The sequence below is a fragment of the Mustela nivalis genome, assembly GCF_964662115.1.
Source record: "Mustela nivalis genome assembly, chromosome: 15".
Lineage (NCBI taxonomy): Eukaryota > Metazoa > Chordata > Mammalia > Carnivora > Mustelidae > Mustela > Mustela nivalis.
This window is the reverse complement of record NC_139034.1, coordinates 76395495-76422367: the sequence shown is the minus strand read 5'-3', so window position 1 is coordinate 76422367 and position 26873 is coordinate 76395495. Positions and strand designations below refer to the sequence as shown.

The following is a 26873-nucleotide window of genomic DNA, read 5'->3' as shown; positions in this document are numbered from 1 at the left end:
AAGCTATTGGGGATAGTCCATACCAAGGTGAATGAAGACAATCTGCTTTCCAGGAAATCAAGAGCTGACACTGTATCAGAAGAATGGATTCCTAATAGTTTGTGAGGGACCAACCAATCATGACAAGGCAACTCAGGCATTTTAAATGTATTAAAAAGCTATTTGAGGGAGAAAATATTTTTACATCTGATAAAGGCACTCCTTATAAGGGATTATAACCCAAAATATATACAAAGAAGTCTTGAAACTCAACAAAAGGAAAACAAACAACCCAATAAAAAAAGGAGACTAAGACCTTAACAGACACCTCATCAAAGAAGATATTCAGATGGCAGATGAGCGTATAAAAAGATGTTCCACCATCATCGGTCATCAGGGAGATGCAAATCAGAACAATAATGAATACCACCACACAGCTATGAGAGTGGCCCAAATCCAGAACATTGCCGCTACCAAACATGCGGGTGAGGACGCAAAGCAACAGGAAGTCTCATTCACTCCTGGTGAGAATGTGAGCTGTTAAAACCACTCTGGTGGTTTCCTACAAAACGACACATACTCTTATCATACAATCCAGCAATGCTTAGTGTTTACCAAAGGAATTGAAAACTTACGTCACACAAAAACCTGCACGTGGATGTCTGCAGCAACTTTACTCCTAACTGCAAACAAGGTGTCCTTCGGTAGGTGAACGGATAAACTGTAGTCTATCCAGAAAATGCAATTGCATTCAGCATTAAAAAGAAATGAGCTATCAAGCCGTGAAAAGACAGGGAGGAATCCTAAATGCACATTACTAAGTGAAAAAAACCAACCTGAAAGGGCTACATAGTATGATTTCACCTATATGACATTCTGGAAAATGCAAAACTATGGAGACAGTTAAAAGATCAGTGGTTGCCAGGAATTGGGATGGGGGGAGGGAAGGGACAAATAGGTGGGACACAGTATTTTTAGGGCAGTGAAAATACTCTGTAGGATACCACAATGATGGACTCAAGTTACTAAGCATCTGACTCCACAGAATGTACAACACCAAGAGTAGACTTGAAGGTAAGAGTAAACTCTGATTATGATGTATCAACGCAGGTTTATCAATTGTAAGAAATGTACAATTGTAACAAATGTTTGTTCAACAAACCCCACTCTAGTGGGGGTTGTTGAAAAACGGGGAGGCTATGCATGTGTGGGGCCCGGGGTTATATGGGAAATCTCCTATTTTCCCTTCTCTTTTCTTTCTGCCCACTTTGCCAGGAAGATGGCCACAGCTTTGAGTAGAGCAAAAGGTTACTAGCTAATTTTACCTAATTAATGTTTATAGAATACTCCACTCAACAAAAGCGAAATACATTCTTCCCAAAGTGTGGGGAACATTCACTTGGATAGACCATATTCGGGCTACAAAAACCATAACAAATATCAAAGAATGGAAAGGATGCAAAATATGTTCTCAGACTGTAAGAGAATGAAATTAAAAATCAGTAATGGGAGGATATTAGAAAATCTACAAATATTTGGAAACTGAACCATCTACTTCTAATTAACCCATGGGTCAAAGAAGACATCACAAGGAAAACTAGGAAGAAAATGAAAATATAACACACCCCAATTTGTGGTATACAGTTAAAAGAGGTCAGAGAAAAATCACAGCCCCTCCTCAAGGGCTGACATTAGCTTTCCACTGTTAACCATATTGTACCTAAACCCTCTGTTTAGCTCTTCAGCTAGCAAACTCCTGCCTTTATATCTAATTCAACCTTACTTTACACAACTTTCCAGACAGAATCTTCTGCTCCAAATTGTTTCCTTGGTTATGGCGGTCATTTGACTCTAGTGGTCCCCACCAAATTGTTATTATTTTTATTATCTTATAATTTTTTCAAGTTTTTATTTAAATTCCAGTTAGTTAATATACAGTGTAATTCTAGTTTCAGGTGCAGAATTTAGGAGTTCATCAGTTCCCACCCATCAGATTCTAACTACCATTCAAAGCTCAGGTATCATTTTATCTCTTTTAATAAAAATCTTCCCTTACTTTTGTAACAAATTAGCTCATTTGTCTGAATTCTTATTTACACTTCAATATCATTAGGAATTTGGGATGCACTGATTTTCATTAATATCTCTCTTGAGTATCCACGAGGCATTGTGTGAGGGACTGGGGCATAGGAGACAAATGAGGTCCCTGACATTTATATTCAAGTTGGAGGAAACACTATGAACAGACAGACAACGTCACTAAAGATGGTGATGACGGTTACAAAGAAAACCAACCCTGATTATTATGTAGTAACTGGGGCAGGCCAAAATTAATTCCATGGGGTGATCAAAGAAGGCATTTCCGGGAAGATGGAAATCTAAGCACAAGCTTGAAGATTTGCAATGAACCGTGGGGAAAACCAGGAATTAAACATTTTAGAAGAGAATGTAAAAATACAGGCAGTAGGAAAGAAGCAGGCTTATTTAGGAACAAACAGGAGGCAGGGATGGTTCCATCATAAAGAGCAAGAGGGCAGGGCACGAGGGATAAAAAAGACTGACAGACTGACGGCCACTCTTGGAAGAACAGGAGAAAACCGCTGAAGGCTTTTCCGCAGGGAAGTTACACAGCCTGTGTGTGCGGACATACAGAGAATGAGTTTGGGGGGCCCAAGAGTAGCAGGAGGACAGGGCACAGCTGCAGTGTTGTAGGCATGAGACAAACGAGGACTTGAACTGGGTGATGGCAGTGACAGTGAAAAGGACTTAAGATAGAGAATCTAGTTGGAGTTTGTACCAACAACACATCCTAACAAACCAGTTGAAAGACAGTAGTTTTGACCAAAAAAAAAAAAAAAATAAAAAATAAATAAATAAATAAAAGAGAGAGAGAATTCAGAAATGATTCATAGGTACTTTTATAAGTATAGTTTTAATCTCATGAACTAAGAATGGTAAGACCCCAGATGGAACTACCCAATGGCTTCTATTACCCTGTTTCTAATACATTTTCCCTGTGACCGTGTTTAAAATGATCTTGGTTATCAAATCACTACTTCTTACTAAGATTTTGGTTTATCGTAGAGTTCTTAATAAACATGAAAGACCATCTCCTCTTAGCTTCAAGTTTACAAAATGATAATTTTCGGCCTATAAAAGTTTAATTTTTAAAAAATTCTACCCAGGTTATTCACTTCATGTTTACCTTAACGTTCTTCTGGATTTCCACCTTATCATTTACTGACTATAAATGTGAGTCTCTTTAAAAACTTACGTTGTCTTCACATACAAACTTTTCTTTTACTGTGTAAGATAAAAATCATCCGCCACTCAAATTTTACCTTCTCACAGATCTTCCAATATACTCTCAAATTACAATTACTAAAAAGAGAATGATATTTTAGCTTTCAACTCTTATCAAACATTTGGACACTTTATTTTGGAAAGTTTGTGAATGAAAATTATGCAACAATATAAATGTACATTGTTTAGCTCTTTCTAAATTATTACTTTAATAAAGTCTTCAAGAGTCTTAGAAAATGATATTAAATGGGACACAAAAAAGAACCATAAAAGGAAAGGTTAATGAACTGGACTTCATTAAAATTAAGAATTGATGGGATGTCTGGGTGGCTCAGTGGGCTAAAGACTCTGCCTTCGGCTCAGGTCATGATCCCGTGGTCCTGGGGGGATCAAGCCCCGCATCGGGCTCTCTGTTCCAAGGGGAGCCTGCTTCCTCCTCTGTCTCTCTCTCTCTCTGCCTGCCTCTCCGCCTGCTTGTGGTCTCTGTCAGTCAAGTAAATAAATAAAATCTTTTTTTTTTTAAAGATTTTTATTTATTTGTCAGACGGAGAGAGAGGGAGTGAACACAGGCAGACAGAGTGGCAGGCAGAGGCAGAGGGAGAAGCAGGCTCCCTGCCGAGCAAGGAGCCCGATGTGGGACTCCATCCCAGGCCACTGGGATCATGACCCGAGCCGAAGGCAGCCACTTAACGAACTGAGCCAGCCAGGCGGCCCAATCAATAAAATCTTAAAAAAAAAAAAAAAAAAAAAAATTGATGGTCATCAAAAGAAACTACTAAGCAAGTGAAAAGGTAAGCCAAAAATTGGGAAAAGGTATTTGCAATACATGTATCTAACAAAGGACTTCTATCAAGAGTGTATAAAGAATTTCTACAAAAGAAAACAACAATTTGCACAAAGTAGGTTTAAGTGCTTATACCTTGAAGTTTGAATATTGCGCTTTAAAAAAAAAAAGAATCAATTGGTTTAGTCAGGTAATTCTTTTTTTTAAAGATTTTATTTATTTATTAGAGAGAGAGCAAGCACAAGCAGGGGGAGAGGCAGAGGGAGAGGGAGAAAAAAGAAAAAATAAGAGGACAGCCAAATGGTCAGTAAGCACGTGAAAAGGCGTTCATCACCATTACACAGCAGGGAAACAAAACTAAAACCACAATGAGGTACCACCAGAATCTTACCAGATTAGCTAAAATTAAACACTGCCAGGATCCGTGGAAGAGGAAATTGATACAGCTACTTCGGAAAACCTCTGGGCAGTGTTTACTACTGCGGAACGTATGCATTTACAACCCAAGAATTCCACTCCTAGGTATACACCCAAAGTGTCCATGTATGCGGCCAAAGAGACGGGCTAGAATGTTCACAGTGTCATTGACCATAACAGCCCCCATCTAGGGACTACCCAAATCATGCCTGGGAAAAAGAATGAAACCAGGGTGTATACCTACAAGGGGAAGACCACAGCTCAGGGAGGGATTAACTACTGTTCTAATCGACATGAGTGGATCTCACAGGACGCTGAAGGACAGAAGCCGGCAGCTGAAGAACAGAAGCCGGCAGCTCGGGACTAGACACAGCTAAGCTGTTGGTCTGAGCACAGAAGTGACAGAGACAGAGCACGAGGGAAACTGCTGTGTTGCTGCAAATGTCTGTCCCGCACCTTTCTCCAGGAATTCGTCCCGTTGGACGCCTGAGATGGAGACACATTACTGCCTAGAGATGTTACCTCCATAAAAAAAGTAAATTGAGACTGCAAAAAAAAAAAAAAAAACCAAAATCAATAAATCAGATAATTATCCAAATGATTTCTGCATTAAAAGAGGAACAGAAGATAACCTTCAAGGCAGACTGAGCAAGCGTGTGTGTTAGCTACGGGGTTTAAGGCACATCAAGCACCTGAGTCAGCCAATCAGTTAAGTTCATTACTCAGCTGAACGCGTTAATCAATTTCAAATTTCTGTCCAAGTTCTATGCTGTTTAATTTATATTCAGAAATGGCTAAAGACTGAAAGTGAAAGGAATACTAATACTAAAGTACATGTCATTGGAAATAAAAAATGATAATTTTGAACATTTTCTTCACTCTCAGATCTATAAATTGGATCCATCTGACCACAGTTCTTTTCAGGCTTATCAAGATAACCACAGCACTTCAAATAACTCTATTAAAAAGAAAAAATACAGGAATGACTACACATTTTTTTTTATTTCTTAGAAATGGAGATTTTCTACCCCAGTAATGTGTTATTTGTAAAGGAATGTTTATGACAGAAGCCTAAAATCTTGTTAAAAACCTAATGCAAAAAATTATCTGACTAGGGACACCTGGGTGGCTCAGTTGGTTGGGTGTCTGCCTTCAGCTTGGGTCAGGATCCCAGGGTACCGGTTCGGGTCCCGCATTCGGCTCTCTGCTCAGCGGAGTGTCTGCTTCTCCCTCTCCCTCTGCCTCTCCCCCTGTTTGTGCTTGCTCTCTCTCTAATAAATAAATAAAATCTTAAAAAAAAAAAAACTGATTCTTTTTTTTTTTTTTGAAGCGCAATATTCAAGATACCCCAAGTAAGGTAGATGAAAGCAGTGATGGGTTTATATTTGATATTTTAATGTGTAACTAAATTTCAATATGTATTTTAATATATGTTCAGTCACCGAATCAAAATATATCATTTTTAAAATCTGTCAGCAAAATATGGGATTTCCTACATAATTTAAATAGCGGGGAAAATTCAAGCTTGGATGCATATATGAAGAACACACAGCTTTCATCTATCAAAGGAACATGTTCAGACATAAAACGTGCGTTTTACCTTTAGTGAGAGTTGCAACCTGAAATCTGTGCATTTAAAAACAGGTCTGACTATTGTACTTGAAGAGACTATACTAAGTCAACTGCTACAGAGTATCAAGTTTTCTGAACTGTTACATTGATACCAAGTTAAATTATAGAACACGTCTTCTTGGCACCTCTTCCTTTCAGAACTTCCGGCAAAAATGTTTATGAATGAAAACTCATGTCTCTGGTACACGGCTGAAGTTCAATTACACGTACTGTTTCAAAGCTACTTTTGAATGAAGAAGATCTAAAGAGGCACCAAAGCTCTGAAGAGCTAAAACTTTCAAGGAAAGTTTTAAATGATGATTGAAGTTTTTTTTTTTTTTTTTTTTTTAAGATTGTATTTATTTGTTTGACAGACAGAGATCACAAGTATACAGAGAGGCAGGCAGAGAGAGAGGGGGAAGCAGGCTCCCCACTGAGCAGAGAGCCCGATGCGGGGCTCCATCCCAGGACCCTGAGATCATGACCTGAGCCAAAGGCAGAGGCTTAACCCACTGAGCCACCCAGGTGCCCCATGATGATTAAAGTTTTAAATGATGAACAGAGAAGTATTAGTCCTGGGAGATTGTTCTACTATTGTAGTAGGATAGCAAAACAGTTCTTCGTTTCCAAATCACAATACAAACAGCACCCAATAAAACTGAAAGAAAAAGCTAACCCCCAAGTCTAACACATCAGATGTCTAGAAAGCTTGGGCTATCAGACCAATAGAGTTAGGATTTCTTCTCTCCAACCACAAAGACCTCGGGGGAAGAACACATCAGACATTGATTCAAACTTGCAGTTAAAGAAATTACTGTTATAAGAAGCCTCTGTGGGAGCCAGCAAGGCAGAATGGCTGGTAAGCAAAAAGCTTCCAAGTCTTCAACAGTCATCAGGTTTGGGAGGAGGGGCTGGAACGGGTTGAGTACAGGGATCCCTGTACAGAGCAAGGATTACTGGAGGTGAGAAAATCGGTCCCTTCATTTTCATTCTTGCTACAGAAACCCTCCCATTTCCAAAGTAACTCATGCCTGGACTGCACCAGTCTCCTACCTCCAGTTTCTCACCTCTGTATTCTAACCTTTAGGCCACTTCCATAATAATTATCTTCAAACACTGCACACAGTTTTCTCCCCATCTCCCTGGACCACTCCTTCAGAAAAAGATGTGTTGGCTGTGCAATGACTAGACAGAGCTTATCTCTAGGTTAAGAGTCAAGGTCAACCACAGTTTGCCCCCTGGCAAAGGGAGACAGAACTGCATTGGGGTTTAGCGGACCTAGAAAAAGCCCAGGTCTGCTTCCTTGGATGTCAGGTGACCTTTCTGAGCTGGAGGTTCCTTATTTGTGACACAGAAATATTAAGGATACTCAGATATTATGTTGGGGGAACACAATGGTGGTGATTTTACTAACGATAGCTGGCATCTGTACAAGGCTTAGGGGGTGCCAGACACCGCTAGGGAGTTTCCATGAATTAGCCATTAAAGTATTATGGATACTGTAAAACACTATGGAAATGCTAATTATTCTTTTCTAAGCTCGCTCAAACCATCTGTTAGTTAAGTCAGTTCTGGAATCTTAATTGTGGTGAGAGATCTGTGAAAATGTACAAAGAATGTTCCACAGAATCTCCTCTCCGCTACGTCGCACTCCTGTTCGCCTGTCCAGGACGACTCCATCTAACCATCTATGGAAGACTGTTCGATTCTAGAGAAAAACAGGAGAGATATAGTTCCTTCTAGAATCAGAGGCTTCTAGTATCAGAAAAACAGGAGAGATATAGTTCCTTCTAGTATCAGAGGCTGGCAACTGCCCATCTTCTCCAAGCAGAAGTATCTTCTCCTATTCCAGTCATCACCTCACTCCGAACACTGCTAAGTCATTAGATAGGAGCCATGGCTCGGAAGCCCTAGTGAGAGAATGAAAGAAAACAGAAAACAATACAAGACAAAACTTCCGATAGAGCTAGGAGCTCTGAGCTCTGGGATAAAGTCTGGTTTCTGTTTTACACCAGCTGTGCGACCTCTGAAGTTACATCTGGGCCCTCAGGAAACAAGGGATAGGAATGTTTTATTCCCGTGAAGTTTTATCGCCAGGGCTGGAATCGATCTTTACAGACATACAAAACAGACAAGTACATGAACTGAAGATCTTCGGATATGACAGTCTGCATGAGGACCACAGTGGAAACGTCACAGAAACGACATCCCTGGTCACCAGTGTGAGAAAAGCATTTTTGGATGAACACAGAATATTTATTTTTTATTCTTTATCATACCTTATATTATTAGATACTGAAATGCTTAATCTGATTTGTGGTATGGGAGGAGGGGGTATCTCCAGATATTTGGGGGGGTAAAATGGCCAAAATGCAAAACAGAATGACCTGAACAGACCTGTATTCATTAATTCAACAAACTTTCTGTGCGCCACGTGCCTGATACCAAGATGGAAGCAGTCTACCACCAAATGCACGCAGAGAAGGAAACTTTTTTGTTAAATTAGATGGCAGTCTATGTCAAATATACTTAGCTTTTCTGCTGAAACTAAACTTTAATATGTTATATTCTTTTCATTTTGGGGGGGGATTGGTTGGGGGGCAGGGGCAGAGGGAGAGGGAGAGAGAGCATCTCAAGCAGGCTCCACTCCCACTGGGACCCTGGCACGAGGCTCGATCTCACAACACTGAGATCAGGACCTGAGCCGACACCAAGAGTCAGACACTTAACCGACGGTGCCACCCGGGAGCCCTCACTAGGTCATATTCTCAATAAAATCAAATGTGATCCTCAAAGTTAATTATGTGTGGGTGGGAACACTAAAATGACATAGGGCAGATAAATTATGAGGGTAGATAAATCTGAGGACAGGTGGCAGGTGCTCACATCAATTTGCCACCTTTTAAGAGTTAAGATACATCAATTCATTCACTTATCATGTATCTTTGATAAATATTTTTTAAAGATCTTCACAGAGAAATCCAAAGAATCAACAGTACTCTTTTAACAAAATAACGTCTAAAGTAACCGGTGTACCTAAAAATGTTATGCTGTTTCAGGTAACTTCTGCTGCATAAAAAACTACCCACAAAACTCAATGGCTTACCATAACCATTTTACTATTTTTCTTTTCTTTTTTTAAGCTTTTATTTATTCGACAGGGAGAGAGAGAGATCACGCGAGCATAAGCAGGGGGAGCAGGAGAGGGAGAAGCAGACTGTGCTGAGCAGGGAGCCCCACACAGGGCTCGATCTCAGGACCCTGGGATCATGTCCTGAGCCGAAGGCAGAGGCTCAACCGACAGATCCACCGGCCCCTCCATTTAATTGTATTTCATGATGGTATGGGTCAGGAATTTAGGCAGAGGTCAGCTGGGCGACTCTGTTCCATGTGGCACTGACTGGGCTCAGTGGTGTTCAGTTAGGGCTGGGCTGAGCGGACGGTCAAAGCCTTTCCAACGCACGTACCTCTGGGGGGTATCGCACCACAGGCCTGGAAGGCCGGCGGCCGGCTACTCTCCCTCGCGGTCTCCGCCCTCTTCATGGGTGCTCCAGCAGGGTAGCCGGACTTTGCTCATGGCAGCTCAGGGCTCCAAAAGACCCTGGTGGAAGGTGCTGAGTCCTCTCCGTGATTAGGCCCCAAACTTGCTTCGTATCACCCTGCCATCCTCGGTTGGTCAAAGTGGTCACGGGCCAGTCCAGACTCGGGGAGCGGCCAGGCAGAGCCTCCTCCTGATGGAAGCTGAGCTAAGACTCTGCAGCCATCTTTAACCGAGCGTGCGCAGAGAAAATGATGTCATCTTTAAAAACTGAATAAAAGTTCCAGTTTACCAGGATCTGCTGATCCCCATCAACAAATGGAATACAAAAGGACGCTGGTCAAAGAAACTCTATGTAGACTAGATATCACAAATACGTATGTAAAATGGGATTTAAATGGTGATGGATTCTAAAAACAGGGAATTTGAGGTAAGAGTCTAGAAGGACCACAGAATCTACTGCCCAGAGAGACTTCTGAGATGGAAATGGGCACGGATGAAAAATGTGCCATGGCAACGGGCATGAACTGTCCCGGTAAAGAGAGACACGAGGTCACCACTGGAGAAAAGGGATGAGATCAAAGCAGTGATATTTAATCAAAGGAACAGATAGAGGAGATTGTTTGGAGCCAATCAGTATGGCCCAAAAGAAAAGCTTCCAGATTTGTTATTTTACTAGGATGTGCTGATGAGAGTCCTGGACCAAATCTCCTTCCCCCAAACCATCTTTTCTTCCATCCACCTCCAAGTGCTTCTTTCAATCAAACCCGACGATCTGGTCGGGATGGCCTTAGGAATAAACACTGTCACCAAGAGCAGCCTTTCCACTGCCTGGACCTCTGGGAGGCAGCCGACCCAAATCAGGGTGCTGACTTGTTAGGTGCCGATGGAAACAGGCCACACCAGCTGCTTCCCCCAGGGTAACTGCTGCTGGTGGCCACAGCAGCTGAGCCCACACCCCGCCGGAGGGTCCCTCCCACCCAGCCACTGAGATGGACGCTCTGTGTAGATCCTTCCTCACTAAGGAATCAGCTCACTGAAACTGGCTCACGGCCATTGGAGAGCAAGAACAGACAGTTTATGCAAACTTTACTGACCCTCCATGCAAAACCACTGAACAAAAAGTTCTGGGTCGTAGCATATTCGTCAGTACGCATGGACTGAATTAACCATGGAGAGACTCTTTTCTCATCTCTTGCTCTTCAAAATAAACTAAGGAAAGTTATCTGAATTTCCAGACAGCTTTTATGTATGTGTACATCGATGTATTGAACTCCTCGTCCTACTGTGGGCATCCAGCCCCCCACTGTACCAACGTCACTGGGGGCCAAAGTTCACTTGAAATGTTGGTTCAAAAGCAGATAAAGGATGGTCTTGAGGGTATATGGATCATTTGGGTGGGGGGAATGATATTTTGGACAGTATAATTTTATATATATATCTGGATATTTATTTTGCTAAATACTAAAACAATCACAAAACTTATTTTTCATTTCTTAATCTGTATTAGACTATCCTTGATAATCAACTTCTATCTTTAGTTAAGCTCCCAGCTATCTTCCCTGAGGACTACCTAGTCTACTGTTTTTTCCCTCAATTTTCCACAAATCAGCTTACTTTTCTAAAGCTTTCTAAAATAATAATTCTGCTCAAACCATTCTATAACCAAATATAAACGGAAACTAAGATTTCCTTTCCAGGGAGGATCAAAATATACTAAACATAACAAAGTGAATACAAAATTGTTGGCATTACTCTTATAAATTTTTAATTCTACGAGATACAGTGCATGAAAAAGTCCTTCAAAAAGGTAGCCTAGTAAAAGCAATGTTTTCTGGTGGAAAAATATTTTGAAACTTAATGCATTTTGCCCCCTCTCTATATAAAATTCACTCAACACTGTCAAATATATATATTCAATTACAGAACATTTTGGCATTCCAGAAGGATAAATACTATCTTGTACTGATTTTGCATAACACCCAGAGCAATGTAATGCAAAAAAAAGTGGGTTAAACCACAGCATTTAATGTCAACAGTGATGACTTTTATATAAAGAGAGATAAAACTTCTGAAATCATTTTATTAAAACGCTGTCAACATATTTCTCTCTCTACACTAGCCTATCTATCTACCTGTCTTCCTTCCTTCTTTCTTTCTATCTATTTATCTAACTAAACTGGCCAGAGAGTGTTAAAATTATCTTCACCCCATATATAGATTTTGGTATTTATAAAAAGGTCTATTATCATTATGAACTTAAAGACGTGGTATTTAACAAATACTATATGTCTCATCACTTTTTATAAAGTATTCCTCACACTTAAAATACATGTACTAAAAATTATCACAATTCTTTATGAGTCACAAAAACATACTGTCACCATTTATAGCTAACACAGTCTCTAGTGGAAGGCAAAAACAAAACATTCAGGGTCTATGCTATAATTTCTGTAACATACTGTACTAGAAGCATCAGACACAGATGAGAAAGCAGTGGAAAAAAATGGAAAACACTACCAGATTGGTTAGTTTATCTAGATATGGTAAGGCAATTGAATCTAATTCTTAAGAAATCATGTGGCACTATACTGTTTTATAAAGTCAGATAAATGCTGGAGTTGCATTCCCAGGTGCATGATTTTGGGGGAAACTTTACTATGGATATTTTAGAGTTACTACATAAAGAAATAGTACATCATTACCTCCTTAGCATTACACCCATATTACAGATGAGGAAGTTGAGGTGCAGATAACATTAACTTGCCCCAAATCATGTGACTACTAAGTACTGTGACTCAGCTTTAACCAGATTAACACTTACCGTCTTCCTAATAAGATCAGTATGCGCATAAAATACTAAATTAGAGCAATTATCATATATGCAGTATTTGTTACACTCACTGGAAACCTAACAGTGGCTGTATTTAGAACTTAGACGAAAACAACAAAATTCTCCATCCCAGAACACAGAAAAACACTCCAAGAGTTCACTGACAAAAAGCTATAAAGATACTCGATAAAGAAGAAAATACTAATATGTACTGAATTATTGTAGTATTTCCACATCTGAATTATTAATTTTTAAGAGTTCCTCCTAGAAAAGAATGAGAAATACTCCTTAATGTTTTAAGTAAATGTTTATGATCTTTCTCTTGGGTACTTCTACTAAGTGATATTAAGATATATATAATTAAGACCATCTTCATCTATTTCTACTGTCAAAGGCAGAGCTGAGTCAATGTCAGATGCAGCAAAGCTCTAATAATTTAGTGATGGCTAACCCTGTAATAAGCCCACATCCCAGGCTGACTCCTACAACCTCTCTTCCTGTTTTAGGCTATCACAAGGAAGGAGCTCTCCTGTCTTATCAGAATGAATAAAATTCATTTTGAGAAATAGGTTCCCATATTTCTAATATGCACAACCAACAGAAATAAATGCTTCTTCAAAAGATTGACTTTACATGTCTTTTTGTTTAGTGACTAAATGTTATCTTTCTCTATAATGGAGAGAGGATTTACTAACTCACGATAGGAAGCATTTCATTTTTGCAGCATTTATATAGGGTTGTTGGAAACTGGAAAGGCAGGAAGAAAAGATAAATGTTATTTCCGACAATTACAGAGATAGTTCTATTTGTTTTTCTTCAAGTACAAATGTTCTAGTATAGCAGTTTTCAAATTGTGTGTGATGAGATCAATTGAGTGGCTCAAGAGGAATGTATAAAAACCATGAAATAAAATAAAAAGAATAAAATGGAAAATATAGTAGCAACATAACAAGTTTATTATTACATGAAACTTATATTTAGGCTGTGTGTACTGTGTCACAACATAAAATGTAATTCTTACTGAGGGCCACGATTAAGAAAACATGAAAGCCACTGCTAAGGGAATACACAGAAGTAGAGAGATGGGCTAGTTTTTTCAATTCTTTTGGTTTTTTGACAGAAATAACAATTTAAAAAACTGCAAGATATGGATGAAAGAAATTAAAGAAGACACAAATAAGTGGGAAGATATTCTGTGCTTCTGGATTGGAAGAATACTCTTAAAATAGCTGTACCATTCAAAGCAATCTACAGATTCAGTGTAATCCCTATCAAAATTCCAATGGCATTTTTCACAAAAATAGAATGAATCTGGAATTTGTGTGGAACCACAAAAGACGCTGAATAGCCAAAGCGACACTGAGAAAGGAGAATCAAGGTGGAGGCATCACACTTCCTGATTTCAAACTACATTACGAAGCTATAGCAACCAAAATGGTAGGCACGGACATAAAAACAGACACACAGATCAATGGAACAGACGAGAACACCCAGAAATACATTTATGCATACACGGTCAACTAATTCACAACAACAAAGCCAAGACTATCCAATGGGGAATGGACAGTCTCTTCGGTGGAAGTATGGAAAAACTGGATCGCCACGTGCCTAAGAATGACCCTGGACCCGTATCTCCACCATATGCAAAAATCAACTCAAATGGGTTAGAGACTTGGACATAAGATCTGAAACCGTAAAACTCTGAAGAAAATAGAAGGGATAAACTCCCTGACACTGGTCTTGGCAATGATTTCCTGGATGTGATACCAAAACAAAGGTAACAAAAGCAAAAAACTAATAAGCAGGATTATATCAAACTAAAAAGCTTCTACAAAGCAAAGGAAGCCATCAACAAAAATGAAAAGACAATGTATGAAATGGGAGAAAATATTTTCAAACATAGATCTGGTTAATATCCAAAGTATATAAAGAACTCATACAACTCCATAGAAATAAAACAACAAACAATCCAATTAAAAAATGGGCAGAGGATCAGAAAAGACATTTTTACGAAGAAGACATATGGATAGGCAACAAATATATGGGGATGCTGCTTTAATCATCAAGGAAATGCATCTCAAAACCACAATGAAATAACACCTCACACCGATCAGAATCGTAATTAACAAAATTGCAAGAAACAAGGTTGACAAGAATGTGGATAAGAGGAATCCTTGTGCATTGTTGGTACGAACGTAAACTGGTACAGCCACCATGCAAAACAGTATGGAGGTTCCTCAAAAAGTGAAAAGTAGAACTACATATGATCTAGCAACTCTACCTCTGCGTATTTATTTGAACAAAATCATTATCTCGAAGAGCTATCTGCAGCCCATGTTCACTGAGGCATCACTTACAGTAGCCAAGACACGGAAACTACCGAAGTGTCCACGAAGGGATGAATGGATAAAGAAAACACAGTGTGTCGGTCTGTATACACCCATATCCACACAGACACAAACAGAATTATTATTCAGCCATAAAGAAGAAGGAAATTCTGCCATTTGAGACAACATGGATAGACCCTGAGGACATTATGCTAAGTGACATAAGTCAGAGAAAGACAAGTACCGTATGAGCTCACTTACATGTGGAATCTTAAAACCGAAGAAAACAAAAACCTGAACTCACAGAGAACAGATTAGTGGTTCGCAGGATGTGCGTGCGTGCCGTGCGTGCGTGTGTGTGCATGTGTGTGTTCTAAGAGAGCGAGCGAGCGAGAGAAATGGGTAAAGGCAGGAATAAAGTACAGATTTCCAGTTAAGATAAGTAAGTCCTGGAGGTTTATTATACAGCACGGTGACTATAGTTACAGTACTGTGGCATATATCTGAAACCTGGTAAAAGAAAATTGTAAAAATCGTCATCACACACACACACACACACAAAATTGCAATGATGAATGGTGATGGATGTTAACTAAATATATTGTAGTCATCATTCTCCAATGTATATACATATCAAATTACATTTTATGAGTAACACTTCTAAACATTTTAAATAAAAGTTCACAATGTTTCACATAATTCTAAGTGAAAAAACTTAAAACAAAATGTTATATGTCAACTATCTCTCAATAAAAATGAATTTTTAAAAAACACAAAAATTATAAATCATTTTATTGTCCCTTCAAGTATCAATTTTGGTATGTATTCAAACCTGAAACATATTAAGAAAAGATATCAGAGAAAGTAAAAAACAGAACAAATTGAAAACAACAATCTACCCAATTCTGACCATAAATGTTTTTGAGCATTTTGAGTAAAAAGAATGTATACTTTAAAGTGTACTTAATTTACACACTGTCATCTATTTTAAATAGCTTATTCAGACAGAGTTTTGAGCAATGTGCAATATCTTCAACATTAAGTAATGAAATGAACCAGATTGCAAGACTCCCAATGTTGCTTTGTTACTGGACTTACCAAACTCTGATTTCAATTCAATATGCTGTTGCTATTGGATTCAGATACCCAATAATTTTATTCTGACTCACAGGCCTAAAATATTCTTATTTCACAGTCGTGACCTTCAATTTAAACTGAAATGTATTAAAAATCCGGCTAACACAGGTGTTTTATTCGGGTTTTCCTACAAGAATAAAAGGTGAAGTAGTTGGAATATTGGGCCCAATAGTTCCAAAGAGGTTTCAATCTTTTGGAAGTATAAAGTTAAATCTATTGTTAAAATCGTCGCAACTAGGGATCTGCTATTTTTAGATATTTTGATAACCTTAAACTTTACTAACATATTTACATTTTACTTATACACTATGGAAATGTAGATGTCTAAAATCATAGCATTACCATTATTGGTATTATTCTACGGAAAGGCACAGTTGGATCTGATAAGCGTAAAGGTATGTTTAAGAAACTTTTCTCTGTCAGACTGAGAATAATTTTTAATATAATGCCCCACAATTGTGAAAGTAACAAAAAGGCAAATACATAGGATGTATTTCTGCATGCTCTTAAAATTTCATGGTCCATTTCCTACCCAAATAGTATCTCTACATTTATACTTGTTTTTCCATTAAAAAAATTTTTTTTATTTCATTTTTTAAAATTGAAATTCAATTAGCCAACATATAGTACATTTTTAGTGTTTGGTGTAGTGTTCAATGATTCATTAGTTGCAAGACATTTTATTCTGTCTCTCTCAGTTTTATCTCATACTAGAATCTACTCATATCCAAACCCAAATATTTTTCCAAAAAAGGGTAGAGTACTCACAATTCTTTTTATTCCATAGGCCAAAAAAAATGTAATTACCTAAGAAAATAGATGTAAGTACCTAAGAAAATAGTACTTAATAACACACACAGAGAGAGAAACAGGTAACAAGGAAAAGTGAAAAGAAAAGCCAAAAAAAATATAAAAAAAAACAAAACCCCAACCAACCAAACAAAAAATAAAAAACCAACCCACACACACAAAAAAACCTAGAGTAGAATCACACGTCCTTCCCCAGAGGTTTAGGTTTGAAGACAATGGCTAAGAAAAAAAAACGTGTGACCAAAATTACCCTCAATTAAAAAACAAAAAACAAAAAAACCCTCACAAATTAAGTATGGTGTACATGCTTTTATGTAAAGTTCATTGCTGAGAAATACATATATAAATGTATAATCTATGCACTTTAGTGTGCCATATATAACTTCCTGGAAGAGGACACACAGAAAACACTCAAATGTATTACTAACTGGAAAACTTGAACAAACGAGAAAGGATACCAGCTTTGCTGGATCTTCCTGTCGGCTGAGTCATCTAGAGACACTGTCAGTTCCTCCATCTCCTCCTGGTATCTACCTGTTCATGACTTGACCTTTTCTTAGAAAGGCAACGTCATCCACTTGCCTGGCGGCCTGAGTAGTTCCCACTGCATGGTCAGCGAGGTCACCTTCAAATCCCCCATTTGTTCCTGCCGGAGGAGTTTATCCATATGCAGAAACAGGTGATATCTTGTCTGTGTACAGTGGAACAGTGGCCTATTTAAATTACTTTTGCCCCCTCTCCCTTTAAAAAAATATATATACATACAGTAATGATCCCTCTGATTACAGATTTCACAGACCCAATTATCAGCAAATCTTAACTAGGCAAGATTTGCAGGTCACAGGCTGCTCACTCGTTAAGGCTCGTATTAAAGCCCGCTGCTTCCCTCGGGGCTCCCACCAGGGAGAAGGACCGTGCGCTGGAGCCAAAGGGAGAGCATCTGCTCTGTCTGCAGAGTGAACTTCATTCCAGTCTCGGGATGGCAAAGAGAAAAGCCCAGTATTGTAATGTTCTAATTTTATAATGCAGCAAATCTGCGTTTCCCCTCAGGAAGACACCGTTTGGGGATATAAGAAGTGACTCATGGCTTCTAGGTTCTCTGTATCTGGGAGGCCCAGCTTCCAACAACAATTCTGGCTCCTGGAGGTATCCACCTGGGGAAGGGGGCATCTGTGGAGGAAGGAGTGGTGGGAGACCACAGAAATGTCACTTACTTGGGACAAACATTGGATACACTCCTGGGTTTCGGATCCACCGCACCAATCTGTTTGAGGGTCAAGATCTATGTGTGGCAACTGGCCACCTGCCTCTATTTTAGAGAAGGTTTTTATGGCGACTTATCGTGAGGAGTAAAAGTGCAAATGATCAGTTTGGTCACTTAAAAGTGATCACTTAAATGATACAGAAAAATTAGTAATAAAAGTGGAAAAAAAAAGTTACTAATTTCGCTTTGGGTAGTCAAATCAGCTGCCTCTTCCCATTCTCTTTTTCCCAATCTTGAAATGCCCCAGGCCTTCTAGCCCATACAGTAATGTGTGAAGCCTCCTCTATGTATCTTACAACTCTCAAGTTTCTCCTTGGCCATCCATGAATATGAATATCTACAATTTCTGGCCATATCCATTCATTTCTCGCTACATAACGTACCCATGAGGTCTCATCTACTCTCCACATCTGAACTCTGTGGATGATCCTGAGTCCTTACATTCATATGAAAGTGACTGTTCAGGCTTTATTCAAATATTCTAATTACTTATTACATGCATCTATGTGCATGATGACCACTGCCAAGGCAGAAATAATGCCCCTACCCCTGCTATTTCTTCATAATCCTGCTCACTCAGGTTCAAAGTGTCCAAGGTTACTTTTGACCCTCCCCCCTCCCTCTTCAACTAAGTTTAGTTCATTCTTTACAATATTATTTTGATAGTAATTTACAATATTATCGCATCCCTCCTTTCCTTTCTGTTCCTACAGACACCATGCTAATTCTGAATCATTCTACTTCACCTGGAAACTAGATAGATGATCACAATATTGCATGATTATTCCCCCTGACTCTTGTCTGTGCCACTAACCCTTCTATCACATCACCTCCATGTTACCATTTCTATACCCATTTTGATCATGGTCCTTTACTACAAGATCAAAATGTAACCTTCTTAGCTTTACAATTTCTTAGCCTGACCTCCCTTCTCTCAAACTTCTAAATGAATTCCTAGTTTAGCCAATCTGGTCTATTGAACAGCCAACAAACACACTCTACGAGCTTCCCATGCCACTTCCTCCATCTGGAAGACCTTGTAAATTCTTACTAAACGTCACCCTTTCCCTTGTTACCCTAACTGGGTACAAGTACTATGACACACCATCTACTCCATGTGCAAAAGGGACTTGGAAGAATCATCTCTCCATCTATAAAATTGAATGTCTGGGGAAACTGAGGCCAAAGGACAATAAAAATAGTTAGCTTTCCAAACACTAGTTTTCTTTCAACACATTTTTCTTGAGCATTTCCTCTGTGCCAGGAGCTGTGCTAGTGAAATATGACTAGAGTTTAATGACAAAGACGGACTGCACGTCTATCATCACACAAGTAATTCAAATTCGGTGTGCGCTACAAGACAAGGGAGTACAGGGTGGCAAGGATGTCTGGGGTATGCATGCTTCAGGGAAGGGCTGAGGGGTGACGTTAATCTAGTGTGGGAAGACAGGAAGAAGTTAACTAACTCAGTTGGGGAAGAGAAGAAGGCTTCCCTGAGGAGGAAGTATTTTAAGTAGGGGAGACAGAGTAGGGATTGAGTGCAAAAGGTAAATGACTGCTCCATGTACAAGTAAAGCCCAGACAGGTACTTTCAAGGAACTAAAAGCAGGAGTGGGTGCTGGAACCTAAGGGAGGAGGAAGATTGCAAAAGGTAAGGCTGGAAAGGCAGAGAGGAGCAGGAGCCTGTTGGGCCTGGGAAGGTCATGCAGATTTCTGGGCTTTATTATGAGAACAATAGGCCTTGGACATTCTGTTCCAAGATAACTTTAAGTCAGGACGACAGCTTATCCTGGGAGGAATGGGAGAAGCAATTACGAAATCAGAAAAAGTTCTAGTTTTATTTCAGTTGAAACATATTCTGTATCCTTATGACCCTTGAGTGTGTGCTCTCCTCTGAAGTCAGGTTGAACAAGGAAAGCATATGAATTCATAAATACAGCCTTTTTAGTTGGTCCGCTTGGCTTGGACAGGAGGTAGTGTATGCGTATGGACGCCTCTGCACCTGTAAACACTTGAGGGGGTACTTGTTCTGCATTTTCTAAAAGCACAACATTCCATACAAGAAAAATCCAGTAAAAAGCTCTGTTTTACTGTCTGGCCATGAATTGGTGCTATACTTGAAGTTAAATCTTCAGTCTCCTCCATTTTCCCATAAGGCCCTTAATAAGGGAAAATATTTTGAGAATATACGAGCGAAATTTTCCTAAGGGTTGTTTTAATCCCAGTTGCTTTTTATTCTCATCTTGTCTACACCAGGTAATGAATTCCAAAAAGGCAGTCACAAATTTATCTCCTCTAAAATTATATTTATCTCAAGGATAAAACTTAAAAAAGATAGGGTGACAAGGTTATTAATAAAAGGACAGCTGGAATGTTTGAGTAATTTCTGCGTTCAAGGTATTGTGTTGGACACCTGAAAACAAAATATCTCATTTAATCCTACTAAAGACTTTGAAAGGTGCATCTCTTTCACAGATAAGGAAACTGAGGCCTACTGTTTCCCTGCAATACACCCATTTCAGACCTGTAGTGCCCAATATGGTAGCCTGCAGCCACATGTGCCTTCTGAGCACCTGAAAATATGTTTGAATTAAGATGTGCTGAGTGTAAATGACACATCAGATTTTGAAAATTTAGAATAAAAAGGAAAGTAAGGTATCTCAATTTTTGAATACTGCTTGCATGTTAAAATGGCAGTATCTTATATAGTGCATTAAAAAGTGCATTATAAACTTTATCTGCTGTAATTAAAAAAATAAGCTACTAGGAATTTTTAAATTACATGTGTGGCTCACATTATACTTGTATTGAACATACCATCCTAGATCAAAAACTGGGTACTGAATTTGCCAGTAATAACAAGTTCAAAGGCAGCCTGGTATAGAAGATTACATGGAGTGTAACAGATCTTGGTTTAAATCCTTCCATCAGTGGCCAAACCTCTCTGCACTTCACTTTTGTCATTGACATTCTGGTGATATTAAATATCCCCAAACAACTGTTGTCATATGTAAAGCAGCTAGTGTGCAGAGGGAGGGAATAATTACTGGATACTTCCTAGAGCAACTGGTTCATTTAAAAACTGAGTCCCAAAAAGAGTAGAACACTTACTTATTTGAAAATCATGTTTTATTCTCCTTAAGTGGGAGGAGTTAAATTACTAGCCCATTTAATGGCCACTTTAGTATCATATATGCATTATCTACTATCTTGTAATATACATAATAAACACAGATCCTTTCTTTCTATGCAAGTTATTTATAATATGTTATAGGCTGGGAGGCCAGCTGATAAAATTTGGGTGAGAAATCAAATGTCAGGACACAGAAGGGCTCAAGGGGTCCTTTATCCATACAATGGATGAACTCCAACGAAAAGAGTTTATGAACTTGACTTCAGTAGATCCAGGTTTTTTTTTTTTACATCAAGAATTGAGACTAGTGAATAAAATGACACCTGGGAAAGTAGAATTTTACTTTTTTTTTTTCTCTCTCTGGGTCATGGTGCAAACAAATACATTTTTCCAGCATTCCAAGTTCAGACTAGCCCACTATTAGTAATCTCCACTAAATCATAAAAGACTACAAAATCATGTGGACTCAGCTATCTGAGGCTATTTTGCTATATTCTATACCCCTAGGCTTTTGTTAAGAAGTGTGCCTTTTATCAATGTTTGAATTATATGTATACATATAAATGTAAAGTATGGAGTAGTTGGAGCATTCACTTTATTATTTGATGTATGTATATGGCCTAAGATTGACATGTGACAATGTATTAGATTGCCCTGTTCTGTATGTGTGTGTGTGTGTATATATATATATATATATATATATATATATATATATATTTTTAGTGGTATGGACATACTAATTAAGGATTTGAGTTACTTTGATGTAGCCCCTTAAGTACACATTTTTTAAATTTAGCACAAAAACTGCTCTTTTTTTTTTTTTATCCACAGCAATTAACTTTAAGAAAATGAGACTGGCGAAGTAAAAAGCTATCAATCAAATTTACAGATCTCGGAACAGCAACAGAGACCATGAAAATATTCACTTCATTCTCGTTTGAAATTTAACAAGAAATAATATACAAAACCTTAGTTTAGCTATTAAAATACATGTGCAATGAGTTAAAAGGGGATGGGGACAGGGCCTTTGATCTCATATATTGCTTTAAAAATCCACCTCTTGTAATGAATTTTTGAGTACCTACTGAGTACACGTGACTTTGGTCTTTGCTCTTTAACATGAGTGACTCTGACTTACAATGTGCTTGTGTCTACAGTTCACTAACAACTATCTTTCAGTAAATGTCTTCAAATTTAGGACTAAAGCTAATATGAGGTAAGAAAAAAATTATATTAAATCAAAATTACTAGCAATTATTAGCTAAAAATAAGAATCATACAGAACAATGTGTAGTAATTAGACAAATTTGCTAAAACTTTGAACTAAGATATTACATTTCTGATGCCTGAAATTATAGGAAAATATAAACTCATTTAATTTAAGAGAAAACAAGTATTTTAAGCCATTTAAGCTACTAGCTGTATTTGCAAAATACACATTAAAAAAAAAAGCTCATATTAGGAAACAGCTTGTTTGCATTAACTTTAAATTAGCTAGTACTTTGGTTACACATTTGGAGAAACTTCTGTTTTGTTTCCAGGAACGCTTTTTTCCCTTTCCTTCTTTCTTTCTTTCTTTCTTTTTTTTTTTAAGGAGTAAGGCAGTTGGATTAAAAAAAAGTTAAGCCACATTCTTTAATGCAGATGGAATATCAGTGCTCCTATATGCTTATAACTCTCAATCTCAGGAACTATTAAGATGTCTTCAAATAATAGTCTTTAAACTTTCGTCTTAATGGCACAGTTCATTTTTGTAAAACGCCTGGCACCACTCAATCTTTTAAGAGAGAAGAAAGGTCTCTTTCCTCTGGACTTGACGTTTTTACCATATACATGTGAGCAAGTTTTGCTGTCAAATATTGCCAAGGTACATTTTTTGCTGTTGTTCAATCTAAAAATGTCTCCACTATGCCTGCACAGCTCCCCTCTCCCCAACACAAACCTACCCACCCCTCTCCCCCACTGCAAGTTTTAAACTTTGTTTCCTTTGGGGTTCTGCACAAGTGCTACTAATAATATCCAAGAGACAAAGAGCTGTTCTGTAGGTTCACGGGATGCCAAATTTGAGTTGTGAAACAAAGCACTCAAATTTGAGATTCAAGAGGATGATGGTGGTGATGCCGGCAAAAAAAAAAAAAAAAAAAAAAAAGATTACAGCGCACGAGACCCCAGAGCCCTGTCCCCAGACAGCTCCCCCTGCCCACGGCCACCCAGAGCACGGGGAGTTCTGGCCCCGGGACGTCGGCCGCCGGCAGCACCGCGAAGCGCCCTGCCCGCTCCCCCCCGGCCCGCTCACCGCTTCACTCGGATGATCTGGTCCCGCATGGGCTTGATGTCCTGGAAGCTCTGCTGGTTGACGAGGCTATAGACCAGGATGAAGCCCTGGCCGTTCTTGATGTACAGGTCCCGCATGGACGCGAACTGCTCGGTGCCCGCCGTGTCCAGGATCTCCAGCACCGACGGCGACGAGTCCACCTCGATCTCTTTGCGGTAGAAGTCCTCGATGGTGGGGTCGTATTTCTCGATGAAGGTGCCGGTCACGAACTGCACGGTCAGGGCGGATTTGCCGACCCCGCCCGAGCCCAGCACCACCACTTTGTACTCGCGCATCGTCCCTCCGCGGCCGCCGCCGCCGCCGCCGCCCGCGACATAGACCTACGCCCGCCGCGCTGCGCCCCCGAACCCTGCGTCGGCCGCCGGCCCCGCCGCCTCCCGCGGCCGCCCCCACCTCCCGGCCGCCGCGGCCCCCCGGGCGCCGGCGGAGGGAGCAGCAGCCCTGGGCATGGGCCGAGCCGGGCGGCAATGCGGCCCGCGGGCGCCGGCAGGCACGGAGCACGAGCAGCGAGCGGGAGCCGCCGGAGCCACCGGAGCCGCCCGAGCCGCGGGCCCGCAGTGCCGCCCGCCCGCCCCGCCCCTCGCGCCTCCACGCCCAGCTCCCCGCCCGCTGCCGCCGCCGCCACCGCCACCGCCGCTTCCTCGGGTGCCGGAGCGCGCGCCCGAGCGAGAGCCGCAGCGCTGCCGGGGGCGGGGCCCGGCGGCAGGAGGCGGGGCTCCGCGGCGCAGCCCCGCCCCTGCTCCCTGTCGCCTAGGCGACCGGCCGCGCGCGCTCCCGGGAGACTGCGCCGCGCGGAAGCCTCCGCTCGCACTTAGATAAACAACCTCCTCTGCCACCCAGCAACAGCCTACCCCGCACGCCCCGTCGAACCCCACGGCCTGCGTACTGAGCATGCGCAGTTCGTTTGCCTGAGCTCGCAACCCGGTCAACTTGAGAGTCCCACGTTCGGCATCTGGGGGAGACAAGATGCTAGCGGGGCCAGAGCAATCTTAACGGGCGAGGCCCAGAAGGAGGTCTCGGTGAGGGATTTTGCTTGACACACTACGCAGTCTCTCAGTACTCCTGAGCTTTGGTTTTATCTTGCATAAACATAATGAGAAGCTTTTTTGAGGGAACGAACATAAACACAGCGAAGCGAATTTTTGTTTCCAGCGTCAGAATATTGAGGGAGGCGTTGCACGGTCCCTTCTGCCCACTTCCCGAGGCGGCGAAGGCGAGTCCGCGGAAGCCAGGCCCACGCCCGGTGACGTCGCTGGAGGTCCCGCCCACCGCCCCCGGCCCCGCCCTGCTCCAGCCCGGGACTGGTGTCGAGCTCTTCCCACGCCCTCTCGGCTATGGGAGCTTGGAAAACCGGGAGAACGGAGCTCCAAGCCGCAACAGAAGGCCCAGGGACACATCATAGCAACAGCTAGCTGGGGCACCTAGTAGGAAGTTGGGATTCATTCCAACCAACCAGATCACGTTTCTGTACCCCGTGGTACTGTTCTCGGCCAATAGAGAGGCATTTCATACCACGTGACACCAACCCGTCAGCCAATGGGAAAAACTCTAGTCGCAGGATCTACCTACTCACCTCCCTTCGCCCGGCCAGACTGGGCGTTTGCTCCTGCGCACGCTCTGCCAACCAGTCGTAGGGGAGCTGACGAATGACGGAGGTTCGGTGTGAGCCAATCAGGACGCGCGATTCCCTTGCCACCTAGGGCCGGCGGTATGGAGACAGGGCTGCTGGTGGGGTCCGGGAGGGGCCGGAGCCTGAGGGGCCGCTCGCTGTGCCCTATGCTGGCAGGGAGCAAGGTGTTTTGCAGGCGAGAGTGATGAATTCTGCGTTTAACGTCGTCTCCTTGGCATGCTGCCTAAAGGATGGGCATGGAAATGGTGCTGAGGGATGTGGGCTGAATCGTGGGCTGAATCGGGAAAACAGGGACTTTTGTCTTTAGGGTGAGAAATGTTCCGGTACTTAGGAGACCTACTGCAGCAGTTGGCGCGGGTCTTCCATGCGTGCCTCCCGAAACATTTTTTTTTTTTTTTTTTTTAACTACTTAGTTTTTAAACTTGCCAGTTCGGTCTCTGTCGCGTTATATGTGAGTTGCACTCTCGTACCCACAACGTCAAATCAGGAGAAGCTCTATTTCCAAGTATTCCTGGATTCTATTTTGTAATGCTTGGTTAATGGACTTACCTTCCTTAAACTCTGTCCTTCTCAGACCAGTCTACGCCAGTCTGTTACTAAATCACATTTCTCGTGAATAATAAATTTCCGCAGTTCTGTTTGGTCACGACATACCTCTTCGCCCTTTCTCTTCCCCACAAGGTCATCATGTTGAGAGGATGTTGGTCTGAGATCCTGGAAAGACCAGGTGTTCCTTTCCCAGCTTTTCTGTCCGTTATCAAACTACGACAGGGGTGTACTGAGATTCGCCGGGGTTCTGTTGCTGTTCGGCCCCTGTATTCGAACGGAGAACTTATTTTTGCAATATCTTGCTATGGTATAGCACATACCAAGTTTTTGCTTAAAATAATTGAGGGCAAGCATCATGTCAAAATGTGTAAAAAATTGACTCAGGCTTCATTTCTTGATGACATATTGTGAAAGTATGAGAGGTAATATCTGAGCCTCCGGAATCGACAGTGAGGACAGATTACCCCCCCCCCCAAATATATATATATATATATGAATCAGAAGAATGTTTTAAGATCATGGAAACCATAGATAACTGATTCTAAACTAGTATAGTGAAAAAGTGAATTAAAGTGAAAGGGGCTCACATAGATTCATTGTATCTGAGCTTTCTTGGCAGGGATATTTCAAGAAGATGTTGTAGATGAGTGCAGCGTTCACCTAGCTATTCATAGGTCTCATATTTTGTGTGAAATCTTTATGCGAATTTGAGGTTCCTTTAGCTTTGTAACAGTCACACTTCTTTTCAGAAGACAGACTGTCTCTTTTAAGATCCATATTGTGCATCATGGTGTTAAAATTCCTAGGCTTTTTGAGAAGCATCAAACTTTCTTTGTATAGATCATTACAATCTGTGTAGTATGTTGCATTACAATGGAGCTGAAAAATCATTTATTTTGCAAGTAAACATTTAGTGACTTTTTTCTTTTGAAATTTGCATTGGGATTATGAATCCAGAATGTAACCTTAAGCAACTTTTCATTTCCTAGGTCCCCAGAAGCTGAGAAACTCTGAATTGCAGTGCATCTGATAGAAGTCACACAAAAAATACTGAGTGGGCTCCCTAGTTACTCCATTTAGCATAATAAAGAGTAGGAGAGCTTTTTGACATTTTTCAGGGTGTTTTCTCTGACCTTGCATTACTGTTGGCTTTTCTTGATAAGGAGAAGTATACAGACTGCAGCCCTTAGGGTGGTTGGCTCATTTTATTTCTCATCTTGATA

The 26873-nt window shown here is 40.7% G+C and overlaps 1 protein-coding gene and 1 long non-coding RNA gene across 2 annotated transcripts in view; one reads left to right on the top strand and one right to left on the bottom strand.

Annotated features, from left to right (window-relative positions):
- Nucleotides 1-23843, bottom strand: part of RAP2A (RAP2A, member of RAS oncogene family) — a 35712-nt gene extending 11869 nt beyond the window's left edge. The window contains exon 1 of the mRNA XM_082700790.1: nt 23433-23843. Within this exon, the coding sequence (XP_082556916.1) occupies nt 23433-23746 (314 nt within the window). The 5' untranslated portion in view covers nt 23747-23843. The remainder of the gene's footprint in view (nt 1-23432) is intronic.
- Nucleotides 1-26873, top strand: part of LOC309848803 — a 492271-nt gene that overhangs the window by 386723 nt on the left and 78675 nt on the right. The gene's annotated exons all lie outside the window — the stretch shown is intronic.